The 14,369-nt window shown below is 33.6% G+C and overlaps 1 protein-coding gene across 1 annotated transcript in view; it reads left to right on the forward strand.

Moving 5' to 3' along the window:
• ATRNL1 (attractin like 1) overlaps positions 1-14,369 on the forward strand; it is a gene marked incomplete at both ends in the record, with an annotated part of 644,309 nt that overhangs the window by 180,947 nt on the left and 448,993 nt on the right. Inside the window, one exon of the mRNA XM_080694289.1 lies at positions 12,593-12,645. Within this exon, the coding sequence (XP_080550415.1) occupies positions 12,593-12,645 (53 nt within the window). The remainder of the gene's footprint in view (positions 1-12,592; positions 12,646-14,369) is intronic.

A 14,369-nucleotide genomic window follows, 5' to 3' on the forward strand; every position in this document is an offset into this window, starting at 1 on the left:
GTGATATAATGTAGTGTTCCCTAATGGGAAATAAATGGAAGATATGATAAAAATAGGCGAAAGATGTGCTGATAAAATGCCATGGCAGATGCTTCTGATACATTCTGCCAACTTTCTTGGCTCATATGGTTTCCCCAAAGCTACTGTGGGCAGTTTCCTGTAGTTTCTGGTCTCCTGCATCAAGTATGTATCTTTCTGTTCTCTGGTGGGTTCCAGAGTGACTTATTTCAGCTCAAATGCAACCAGTGTGAGACAGTTAATGCCAGTATAGGTGATCTTCAACCAGTAATGGTAGGAGTTTGTTCTGTATGTTACATTTTTCCCCAAGACTCCTTGATTTCACTGTCCTTGAGAGTACGCACACCCAAGTTCATATACTGCTACTCTATTGAGGTAATTAAGGGACTCACTTGCTATTGAAAGTGGCTTTAGGGAACAGATCCTTATCAAAAGGGTTTAATTTAAATGACATATCACATGGCAATGGTAAGTGGAATAGTGATTATTATGATATGCTATATTGTAGCAATTATTGAGAATCTTAAATGTGGTCTATTGTGATAATGTACATTTTAAAAAATCACTGCTGTTTTTGCAGTACCTTTAACACTTAAAAAGTATAAGGGATAGCCGGGCATGGTGGCGCACGCTTGTAATCCCCGCGCTTGGGAGGCAGAGACAGGAGATCACGCTGGTTCGAAGCCAGCCGCGCTGGCTTAAGAGACCCTGTTTCCAAATACAAAGTATAAAATAGGTCTCGGAGTATTGCCCGGAGGTAGAAGGGCTTCCAGGAACCCCAGTACCACCACCAAAAAAAAATAAAAAATAAAAAAAAAATAAAGAAAGAAAGAACGTATGAGGGATAGTAATTATAATGTTTATTTAAAGACTTTCATCTTCTGCAACCAGAAAATGATGTTGACATTGATGCCCAGAATTGAACCCTAAGGTTGGCTGATGGCAAAGGAAGCTGAAGCCTCAGCCATGACGGTTTTTCCATGCCAAGACCACTTCCTGAAGGGAAGGAGTGGGATCTTGAGACCTGTACTAAGAATACTTACAAACTTGACCTCAGAACTTGGGACCCCAGATTTCCCAAACACTCCTAGTTGGAAAAGCAGCCCTCGACCTTTTGCTGAAGTAGAGTGGCTACACTTTTCCTGGAGACAATGTAGAGATTTTATGTGAGGGCTATGCTTCAGAAAAAGATGTTGGCCTACCTCCAGAACATCCTCTGCTTCTCCTGGTTAATTTATAGATAATAAAGTTTATTCAGCTCATGGTTTTGGAGACTGGGTGGCCCAAGATTGAAGGGTCACATTAAGTGAAGGCCTTCTCACCAGTGGGAGTCCCAGGACATCATTCAAATTAACATTTATGTCCTTAATCCATTTTGAGTAGGGTAGCTGGTGATGAATAGGGGTCTAGTTTCATTCTTCTGAATGTGGATGTACCATTTTTACCTAATATACTTTTAATTACTGAAAAATATTCAGTTTTCCAAGAAGTGCTTTTATGTCTTATACACAGTAAATGTGAAGCTCAACGTATTTTGGTTGGCTAATGGAAGGTATCAGTTTATTAGATTAGTGTTTCTCAATGGAAATGGAAAAACTTACTGTAGAGCTTTATGGATCTTCATAATTATTTATCTTCAAAGCTAAGGAGTGCTATTTGCATTTAAAAGATGAGAGGTTAAAATGAGAGATTACAGAAACCAGGGAATGAATCTTGGCCCAAATCTGTTTCATCGAGTACGGTGGGTCTACAAACTCACTTTGTGGTAATTTTCCCTGTCCCTAAGTATATAATTGAAGTGGACATATGGAGCAGCTGACAAACCCTTCATATTGGCTTCCTGACCTGTGGAGAAAGAGCCATTAAAGTAGAAAGGGCCAAGAGGACCTGAAACTCAAGATGGTAAATCAGAATTAGAGCTCTCATGCCAAGACAAATAGGCGGCTGAAATGGAGAAGACGAGGAAGTGTAATATTCTCAGCCATAAACTAGATTCTCTCATAAATGTAGTTGACAAAATAATTCCCTAGTTTCAGATATGGACAGGATTGTGATGAAATTAAACCAAAAATGTATTTTCTGTCTTGAAATCTCACCACATGTCAAGATATACGTTTCATTTTTGGTACTTAAATGGCCTTGAAGACTTTATTATTTCTTAGAAATAAGGAATAGATTGGGAGAAGATATAGCAATATCAGAGACAGTCAAATTCTATTGTAGACCTCTGGGAACGTTGTCAGAATCACCTGCTGGCAAATATGTGGTACCTCCTGAAAAAGTAATTTTAATATGTAAATTCTACCACATAGGTTTTTTTTAAGCATAGCATTAGAAAACCTTAAACATTCATAGACTGGGAATAATACGTTTTAATCTCATTTGAATGAAATTTAGTACTATTCGTAAGTTGGCATTATTTTAATAATATTTTATTCTTAATCTTAAAACAAGTCTCAAGTTTTCTCTAGATACATTTCATACTTAAATATGTATGTAATATATACTATGAAAAGTGTAGTTATTTGAGAAGAAATTCTGAAATGGATATTTCTTTGCTAAATTCTGAATAAAATTTATATAGCATAAACTCATTTTATATGATCTTTGTATTCCTAGAAAATTTAGTTTAGGTTATAAACATACAGTCTTGTGTTTATATTAAATATAGTTAAGTTCTAACTCAGTTATCAAATTTTGCCTACTTAAACATTTGTCATGTTTTCTTAATCATTGGAATATGGGTCAGTGTTTTGTTTGGCGGATTGCCTTTCACATTTAGGACATCTACCATTCCTCGTCTCTCTTTTACTTACTTCATTCAGTAAATTTCATTAGAACTCCACGATTATGGAGTAAATTGTTAGCCACAGAACTACCCCTATTGGGAACCACTGACCTACTCAATAAATTTTATTCTTCTAGTCAATAAACTTTTATTATTTCATTGTTTTATATGAGGTCTTAGAGCATTTTATTGATTTCTGGGAAAATATATCGATGGTACAGATCCATATTTTGTTGGTAGATTTGATTCAGAAGCATTTACTTTTTATCCACAGTAAACTGAAGATAAACTTCACAGAAGTATTCAACATTACAAATATAAATTTCTAATATATATGACAATATTACTTAGCAGGATTTTATTTTTTAAGTAATTTTGTTGGTTCACCATGGAAAATAATGAGATCCATTGTGACATATTTATACATTCACAGAACATAATTTTGCCAATTTCATTTCCAAGTTTCTCACATTTCCTCTCCTCCTTCCCTCTTACCACCTTCCTCTATTATACCAGTCTCCTTTCTATTTTTATGAGGCTCCCCTTACCCCCTTACTTACTAACTTCCCCCATATGAGTGGAAAACTTACAATACCTGATGTTCTGAGTCTGGCTTATTTCACTTAATATAATACTCTCAAGTTCTATCCATTTTTTTTAAATGATGCAATTTTGTTCTTTTTTATAACCAAATAAAACTATATATGTATATATGTATGCATATATATATGCACGTACCACGTTTTATTTACCCACTTATCTTTTGACATTTACTCTGTTTCCATAATTTTTTTTTTTTTTTTTGGTGGTACTGGGGTTCCTGGAAGCCCTTCTACCTCCGGGCTACACTCCCAGACCTATTTTTTTTCCTGTCTCCGCCTCCCAAGCTCGGGGATTACAAGCCTGTGCCACCATGCCTGGTACAACCTGCCATTTTATGTTGTACCTAATTTTCCCATAGATGATCAGTTTTATAAACACATTTAGATTAGTAGATGTTACCATCTACCATTTAGTCTTCAAATACAAACATTAAGTACTGTTAAGATTGTTCTAGGTTATTTATTCGTTTATTTATTTATTTTGCAGTACTGGGGATGGAATCCAGGGCCATTGTGCCTCTGAACTATACCTCAGCCCTATTTTTTTATTCTTTTTATTTTTAAACAGGGTCTCACTGAGTTGCAAATGGCCTCACTGAGTAGCTGAGGTTGGCCGTGAACTGCGATCCTCCTGTTTCAGCCTCCCCAATGCTGGGATTACAAGTGTGCACCACCACCCCCTACTGTTCTAGGTTATTTCAGTCACTACAATTGCAACTTGCAATAGAATTAGTGGTTTATTTGTATTGATAAGCTAAGCACTTTTGTCTAATAAATTGTCTAAGAAATAAAATACTTAAGAAACTCCTGTGCTTGCATTATTCTTTATATTTATCCAGTGAGATCTATAAGGTGGTACCTAAAACTGTAAATCTCAAACTATCGGTTGAGAAAAAAATGTTTCTAAAACGATACACTAGTTTAAGCTTGCCAGTATGAGACCATATTTGCTTGTATCTAATTTCTACCCTCCAAAAAGGTTCTCTGCTAGAAAAAAGTCCAAATTGAGCCTGAAAACTTCCTATGTTAGATAAATGTTTAAGTTCTTTTGGAGTGTGACTTACTGAATTTAAACTCTTGGATGTAAAATGCACCTCTGTATTTGTGTTAGTTCTGCTATAAGTCTTTCTAAGCTAACACCTCATCCCACATAATTATACTAGATTAATTTTGGCTCATTAATTATGAAAACCTTCTAAATTAATCTAGACTGTATGCATTCATCTTTATTGCATTTGGGTTGGAGGTCATGATACTGGGTTCTGAGCAATAGGCAGAAGTAATTTCCACCACTTTCAAGCCTGGCTCCCCCAAAGCTCATGGGTACCGCAGCTCCTCTTTCCCCAAACAGCAGTTCAATGGAGAGGCAAGTGAGAACCTATGAAATTGCACAGGCCCAGAACAGCCCAGTTTTTGGAAGACGGCATGCTACAAAACATTGTCCCCAACTCTGCGCCTGCAAGTTAGACTTACTTTTAGCTTGAATCAAATTTTTATTGTGTAAAACTGAATACATTGTAAGATTTTTGTTGTTATTATTACGGGAGTTAGTATACCCCTTTCATAAATAATTTTGGTTTCCGTGTTTGACATCTGCACTCTCCTTCTGACCTATTTATTGAGTGGGTGCTACTGTCTGTGGGTGTTTAGGAGTTAATTTACTATTTGATACACATTTATCTTGAAATTTACAAATGTAAATGTAAGTTTGTAAATTTCCCAGCTCCTATATCAGAGCTATTCTCACTAAAGTCTGTTCTTTTAGGAGTATAGCATAGTCTGTGATTTCCAAATTGACCATTAAATTGACAAAAAGTTTAACAAAGTTTGGCAGTTTTAACACTAGATAGTTTGAATAGGTCTGAATACATACAGCATTTTGGGTATTGTTATTAAAAACATAGTGCTCAGAAAGTACGAGTATCAAATTAACACATGCATACATATATACTAATTACAAGATGGAAGCAATGATTAAAAAGACATATATGTATGTCAAAGAAAGAGAATATCCTTTATACATTTAATTTATTTCAGTTAGTCTTCTATATTTATGATTAAAAGTTATCTTGAAATATCAGGAGATGAAATAAATAGCTTCCTGGTATATTCTAACTTAACCTTCTGTGAAGAAATAAATTACAGTAAGTCTCAGCATTTTAATGTGAAAATATATCTGGTATATGTGTAGATGCCTTATCAAAATCTGTATGGACTCATTTTAAATGCACGTGTGTTATAAAATGAATTACTACTATATGCTACTATGTCAGCTTGATTCATTCTGCTGGCTCTAGTGCGGTGGCTATGTCGTATAGTTTAGCACTCATACACCCAGGGGAAATGATAAATGACAAAAAGGATTTCAGTGTGATCTCTTTCTAAATTAATTTTCTTCTTTGTCTTGCTTTGACACTTTACAAATGCAAATATAATATTTTTACTAATGGTTTTCTTCTTCCTTGTTCTGCCACCACCGTCATCACCACCATCTTCATAGCAAACCGATATTGAAACTTATTACGTGCCAATATCTTAGCTAAGCACTTTTATTTAAGTCTTGCAACAATTTTGTAAAGTAGGCAGGTTTTTACCCCATTTTATTGTAAAGGAAATTGAAGCTTAGAAAAGTTTATTGGTCCGAGGTTACAATCTAGCTGGTGTTGGAGTGGACCTCCGCCTTATTTTCTTTCAGTAAAAAGCCAGTGCCCTTTACTAACTGTGTAAATATTATTTCCTTATAAAATATTTCATCATTATTTCTTTATTAAGAATAACTGTAGACCTGGGATATTAGTTCCAAATTGAAAAACATTTTCATTTCTTATAATGGCAATTTGTCTGAAAATTTGTGAATACTAGTATTTGTAACTATATGTTATCTTTCAATTTCCAAATTTAGCATATACATACTTAGTTTTTTATATATTTATATTTTTTATTTTTTTACTTTTTATTTTTTTTAATTTGGAAATAGGGTCTCTTAAGCCAGCACAGCTGGCTTCGAACCTGCGTGATTCTCCTGTCTCCGCCTCCCAAGCGCAGGGATTACAAGCATGTGCCACCACGCCCGGCTTAATACTTAGTTTTTGACTAATGAAAATTAATTTTTTATGTAGCAAAAATTCTTAATACTGCTTATCCTAGGAAAATTACTTTCTGTAGATACTGATTTAATTTCATAGAGACTTTTGTTCTCACTTTATTAATCACTATTCAGTTTGAATTTGTTTTACATATAAAATATTTCCTGAATTATTAGTAATTTCAATTTTTATTTTATTTTGACCAGTTATCTTTTTAAAAAAGCTGGCATCATCTATTTTTCTTATTAAAATATTTTTTATTGGTGCATTGTAGTCATACATTTTAATGGTGTACAAGATGGTAGAGGCATACACGCACATATCACTCATTTAGCCCTTTCTGGATTCCTACCCCATTCCCTCCCTCCTACCTCCTTTTCATGTTTGGCTTCGTGGTTGACTTTGATATGTTTGTGAATGTACATCATGTACATTAGGGAATTTTCTCTTCCCTCCTCCCATCACCCTCAGTTAGGTCGACTTATTTGCTTCATCTATGGTTTTTCCTTCTTTGTTCAGAGTTCGTCCTGTGGCCCTTTGCTCCCTAGCTTCTGCATATTAGGAAGAATATTTGATTTCTTATTTATTGTGACTGACTAGTCTCACTTAGCATAATGTTCTCCAGTCCATCCACTTCCCTGCAAATGACACAATTTTGTTCTTCTTTCTGGTGGAGTAAAATTCCATTGTGTACATATCTGATAGTTTTGTAATCCATTCATCTGTTGATTGGTCCCATAGTTTAACAATTGTGAATTGTGTGGCGATGAACATAGATATACATGCTTTAATATGGTTTTTTGGTTTCTACTTTTTTTTGACAGATACCCAGAAGGGGTATTGCTGGATAATATGATAAGTTTGTTCCCATTCTTCTGAGGACTCTCCATACTGTTTTCCAAAGTGGTTGCACTAATTTGTAATCCCACCAATAATGTATTAAAATTCCCACTTCTCCTCATCCTCACCAGCATTTTTATTGTTATTTGTATTTTGAATGATTGCCATTGTAGTTGGAGTTAGGTAAAATCTCAAGGTAGTTTTGATTTGCATCTCTCTGATAGCTAATGATTTGGAACATTTTTCATACATTTATTGGCTGTTTGGATTTCTTCTTTTTTGAAGGGTCTATTTAGTTCAGTTGCCCAGTTTTTGATTGAGTTATTTGTTTTCTTAGTGCTGAGTTTCTTGAGTTCTCTGTATATTCTAGATCTTAGTCCTCTATCAAATGAATAGTTGGAAATTTTTTTCTCCCATTGTGTTGGCTCTCTGTTGAGGTTCTATTTAGTTTTGTTTTTTTTTTTTTTCTGTACAGAAGCTCTTCAGTTTAGTGCAACCCTATGTATTGATCCACCTTTTAGTTTTTTGTGCATTTCAGGTCTTGTTGAGAAAGATTTTACCTGTTCCTATATGTTGAAATGTTGGACCCATACCCTCTTCAAGGAGCTGCAAGGTCTCTGATCTGATTTCCAAGTCTTTGATCCATCTTGAATAGATTCTTGTGCAGGATGAGAAAGTGGGGTTTATGTCCATTTTTCTGCATCTGGTTTACCAGTTATCTTTTAGAATTCTCTTTTTTTTTGGCTTTTATTTGGATATTGTAATCATGCATCATAATGAGGTTCAACGTGATCATAATATTCATGTATACCACTTTTTTAGTGCAATTTTTCTTTTTAGTTAGAATTCATCTACTTTGTGTGAGTTATCTTTTTAGTTCTTTATGTGTTCTAGATATTAGTCCTCTGTCAGAGGAATAGCTGGCAAAGATTTTCTCCCGTTCTCTAGGCTCTTTTAGGCTCTTGATTATTTCTTTTGATGTACAGAAGATTGATGCCATTTCATTGATTGATTCTTGGTTTTATTTCCTGAGCTTTGAGTATTGAATTGAAAAAGTCTCTACCAGTGCCTATATGTTATAGAGTTGGTCCTATGGCTTCTTCTAATAATTGCAGAGCTTCTGTCTGATGTCTAGGTCTTTGATCCATCTTGAGTTGACTTTTGGGCAGGGTGAAGGTAGGGATCTAATTTCAGTCTTCTACATATAGTTATCTGGTTTTCCTAGCACTATTTGATGAAAAGGCTGTGCTTTCTCCACTGTATACTTTTGGATTCTTTGTCAAAGATAAACTGGCTATAGGTGTGTGGACTTGTCTCAGTATTTTTAACTCTATTCCATTGGTCTATGTTTCTTTATTTGTGCCAGTACTATGCTGTTTCTGTTACTACAGCTCTGTGGTATAATTTGAAATCAGGTGATATGATGCCTCGAGTATGATTTTTATTGATCAGAATTTCTTTGTCTCTTCTAGATCTTCTATATGGATTTTAGAATTTGTTTCTAGTTATGTGAAGATTATTATTGGTATTTTGATAGGAATTACATTGAATCTGTGGAATGCTTTGGGTAGTATGGCCATTAATGATATTTGTTCTGCTGATCATGAACATGGGATGTCTTTCCATCTTCTAAGGTCTGCATTTTCTTTCTTCAGTGTTCTATAATTTTCATTATAGAGGTCTTTTACTCCCTTAGATTTATAGCTAAGTATATATTCTTTTTGAGGCTATTGTTAATGAAATTGTTTTCTAAATTTATTTTTCAGTGGATTTGGTATGGAGAGTTGTTTTTATATACAGATACTTTGCTGAATTTGTTTATCAGCTCTAGAAGTCTGCTGGTTGAGTTTTAGGTCTTATAAGTATAGTATCATGTCATTTGCAAGTAGAAGTCATTTCACTTCTTTCCATGTTTGTATTTCTTCATTTTCCTTCTCTTGCTTTATTACTCTGACTGGAGTTCCACGTACTATATTGAATAGGAGTGGTGATAGTGGGCATCCCTGTATACTTTTTTATGCTTTTCTCACTTATTCTTCAGTTCATTTTTCTCTTTTCCTCTTTGTCTAATTTATTGTCAGTCTTCTAAAACAGTTTTCAATTTTCAAACTATATTTTAGCTCCTCTGTGCCAATTTCAAGTATCTTTTATGATTTCCAATTTGTTATTTATTTATTTATTTATTTATTTATTTATTTATTTATTTTGGTGGTACTGGGGGTGGAACCCAGAGGCTTTCTACCTCTGGGCTATATTCCCAGACCTTTTTTATATTTTATTTGGAAACAGGGTCTCACTAAGTTGCTGAAAGCCTCACTAAGTAGCTGAGGCTGGCTTTGAACCTGTGTAATCCTCCTGTCTCAGTCTCCCAAGCGCGGGGATTACAAGCATGCGCCACCACACTCAGCGATTTCCAATTTTTAAAGCAAATTCCAAATCTTACCTGATATGTTTTCAAGTATAATAAACATTTTATATCTTTAAATTTCTGAAACATTTAATTTTATTTTGTGTGTAATGCAAGGATTGGATCTGATTTTATATTTTTTCAAATGGTTATCTAATTTTCTTAACACTTTTTACTGAAAAGTCTCTCTGACCCACTACTTTTATCATATGGTAGATATTCAGTATATACTAGTTGAAGTTGCTGGACATTCTGTTGCATACTTGAGGTATTAATGCAATACTATTTAGAGTCATTTAGTCTTTAGCTCCCTTCAGAGCTCTTCTAGGTGATTATTTTAGCTATTTTTGTATATTAGTTTTTGGATGTAAATATTTAGATAAACTTTTCTAGCTCCTGTTGCACTTTCTGTTCAAAATAAAGTTAATATGAATAAACTAAATATTATTGACCAAAAAGAAAACTTGATAACATCCATGTTAGAGAAAAGGGTTCATATACTAAACCAGTAGATGACAAAATAAATCCTCTGGATGGTAAAGGAAAGAATTATAATGTCATATGTAAATTAGCCCTTCAGTAGATTTGTGGACTCCTTATGAAGTGATAGGATTTAAGGAGGTAAGCCTGAAGGAATGAAGAATGGTATGGCTTTAGGATAGTTTCTGAAGTGTTTAACCTAACAGTAGTGAGTAATTTATTCAGTAGAGCTAGAAAAATATGCTGTATCTAAAAAAATTAAAGTAATGTGTGGAGAAATCATAGAAAACCCAATATCCAAATGATTCTTTTTTTTATAGAATTAGGAGTAGAGAAAGTTATCATATTTCCTTTATTTTGTAATTAATATAAGAAAATACTTGCTCTTCATTTTTCTGGACAAATATAAAAATTACCAAGCACATATAAATGTTTTAAATGCTATACAATTATTTTTTTTTCTAATATTTGGTTTTTATTTTCTAATATTTGATTCTTCATTAATTGAAAATAATTATATACATATGTAATACTTTTCTATTCTAATGAGAACTACTAAAACCAAAGATAGTCCAGAGGGTTTCTCTCACCTTTTTTGGACTTTAAGTTTAATTTTATATAAATATTAACTCACTGCATTAAGTTACCTCGTGTATATATTTCATAACTTTTTGGAAGATATTCTTATAAGTAGCATTATAGCAAGTTACATATTTATTAAACATCAATTGTCATTTTAATTTTTTTTTTTTTTTTTTTTTTTGGTGGTACTGGGGTTCCTGGAAGCCCTTCTTCCTCCGGGCTACACTCCCAGACCTATTTTATATTTTTGAAACAGGATCTCTTACGCCAGCACGGCTGGCTTCGAACCTGCGGGATCCTCCTGTCTCCGCCTCCCAAGCGCCGGGATTACAAGCGTGCGCCACCACGCCCGGCTGTCATTTTAATTTTATTCTGAAAACAAAACTATAAATTTCAAAAATTTTGAAAGTCATTTTTTACCCTCACTGGTATAGTTAACTATACTTTTTACACAAATAACCTGGAATTCGTAAGTTTGAGTGCTCATTTTTTCATTTTAATTATTTCTTTATATCATCTCATATTTGAGTTCCTGAATTTAGTTCCCGTTATTTGATTCTGTTTGTGTTTATTGTTTTAGAGGAAACTTTTTCCCAAAACAAGTGTGATTTTTTTTTTTTTTAATACTGGCGATGAAACCCAGGGGGATTCTAACTCTGAGATATACCTTCAGCCCTGTTTTTTTAATTTTTGTTTTGAAAACAGGGTCTTGCTGAGTTGCAAAGGGCCTCACTAAGTAGCTGAGGCTGACCATGAACCATGATCCTTCTGTCTTAGCCTCCCAAATGCTGGGATTACAAGAGTGCACCACCATGCCCAGCTGAGGAAGTCATTTTATTTTATTTTATTTTATTTTGTTTTATTTTATTTTATTTTTGTTTTTTGTTTTTGCGGTACTGGGGGTGCAACCCAGGGGCATTCTACCTCTGAGCTACATCCCCAGGCCTATTTTTTATTCTCTATTTTTTTGAAACAGGGTCTCACCAAGTTGCGCATAGCTTTGCTAATTAGCTGAGGCTGTCTGCAAACCATCTCCCAGAATGCTGGGATTACAAACTCATGCTTGTAATTCCAGCTTTAGAGAGGTGGAGACAGTCCAGGACAGCATCAGCTACTCAGTGAGGCCTTCCACAAATTAGTGAAACCCTGTTTTAAAATAAAGACAAAAAAAAAAAAAATAGGCCTGGGGATGTAGCTCAGAGGTAGAATGTCCCTGAGTTCTATCCCTAGTAACACACACACACACACACACACACACACACACACACACACACACAAGAATAAAAAATAGGGCAAGGAAATGCCCCTAGGTTCCATCCCCAGACCTGCAAAAACAAAACAAAACAAAACAAAACAAGCATGCACCACCATGCCAGGCCTGAGGAGGCCATTTTAAAGTACAGATTCATTGTTGTAGAAACTGGGGAAATATATTAATTTCCAAGAATGCCAACAGAAATCAATTTTTGTTCTTCTACCTAAATATGTCTCTGTGCCTTTATCTAGACTTTCACTTTTTCCTCCTCATATCATCAAGGAGCAATACATATCTCAAAGCTCATAATCTTATCTTTTTGGTATCTTTTATGTTCCTCTCAAGCATGTTTCTTTTCATTTTTTCTCTTACCAATGTTCATTTATAGGCTTTCTACAAGTAATCATTTTAAGGAACTATTTGTAAAATTTAATTAGTTTTAAGACATTGAAGATAGAGTTTAAAATTTTTATAAAGAAAACATAAGGCTTTGAATAACACTGTATTGGTAAATACATTTTTGTGTTTTTACAGATGTGATTCTGAAAATCGATATGTTGGTAATCCACTTAGAGGAACATGTTATTGTAAGTATCTTTATATTTTTATTTTAAATAATTGGCTTATATTATTAGTTTCAGAAAATAAGTCATCTCAAAAGTCTATAGTTCATTACTATCATATGATTTTTATTTCTTAAATTTTAAAAATATAATTCCATGTATATTGCTAAGAAACACAATGACTTTTTGCTATATTATTATAATTGTATTTGGTGCATTTTTCCTACTTAAAATAGTTAAGCAGCAATGGAGCTTATGCTGAACATGGCACAAAATATAGGACTTTAATAAACTCAGATAATTTTATGTAATCTTTTAAATTTTGATTAATTTTTAATAGATTTTTGTGGTAGATAATTTATGGGAGGTAAACTTAGTCACTACCAAAAAAATAGCGCTGAATTTTTGCCAACAGACACTTTCATTTGGTAATGAACACATCACAGGTGTATATTTAATTTTATAAGAAATTGCCAAGTTGTTTCCCAAATAGTGGTACTGTTTACATTCTCATCAGCAGTCTAGGAGAATTTCAACTCTTCCATAACTTTAACCTATGTACCATTAGCTTTTTACTTTTTAACTCTTGTTAGATTTTAATTTTGTTGTATAATGGTATCTAATTTTCATTTCATTTCATTTAGTTTGCATTTCCCTAAATACTAATGATATTAGGCATCTTTTCATACCATCATTCACTATATATATTTTACTTTCTTAAATATGTTGTTCACCTTTATTGAATTATTTGTTTTCATATTTTGAGTTTTCTGGACACTATTCTAAATACAAATCCTTTATCATATATATGGTTTATAATTATTTTTCATAGTTTGTGGTTTGTCTTTTCATCTATTAATAAATCTACTTATTTTCACCAATACTACTTTTTTAATTAATGCTGGTTGAAATAAATCTTAAAATGAGTTGATATTTAGTCCCTTTGTTCTTCCTTTTGAAACTTATTTTATCTACTTTATTTCCTTTACATTTACATATGAATATTAGGGCCTGTTTTTCAGTTTTTACAAAGCACATGCTAAGATTTAGATTGGGATTATGCTAATTTTACAGATAATTTATAATTTCTAACATTATAACTTCTGTTTGAGGTAGTGTTTGTTCTTTGCTGAGTTGTTTGATGGAAATTATTGTTTCTCTGGTTCTGATGTTTATTAATTATTTCTTCTTTGTGATTAGTCTCTGAGTAATTCCTTTAGTGCTAATTTGGAAGACATAAATTCTTTCACATTCTGCTTGTCATGGAAGATTTTTAGCTCCCCATTGAATTTGAGAGATATTTTTGCTGAGTAGGAAATTTTTGGTTGCAGGTTGTTTTCTTTCAGAATTTGAAATATAATGCTTCAGGCTCTCCTGGCTCTCATTACTGGGCTTGGGAAGTCTGTAGTGATTGCATTTGGTTTGCCTCTGAATGTCACTTGGTTTTTGCTTTTGTCACGTTTAAGATTTTCTCCTTGGCCTCTACATTAGTCAGTTTGACTATTACGTGGCATTGTGAATCTTTTCCCTGATCTTGTCTAGAGGGTGTTCTATACGTTTCCTGTACCGGTGTGTCAACCTCTTTTTGTATACTTACAAAATTTTCTGATATTACTTCTTTGAAAAGATTGTTGATTCTTTTGGTTTCAGCTTCTATTCCCTCTTCTATGTCTACTATTCTTAGGTTAGGTCTTTTAAAATTAATACATATCAGCGTTGGGCGTGGTGGTGCATGCTTGTAATCCCTG

Source organism: Muscardinus avellanarius (genome assembly GCF_963383645.1).
Source record: "Muscardinus avellanarius genome assembly, chromosome: 4".
In the NCBI taxonomy this organism is placed as follows: Eukaryota; Metazoa; Chordata; class Mammalia; order Rodentia; family Gliridae; genus Muscardinus; species Muscardinus avellanarius.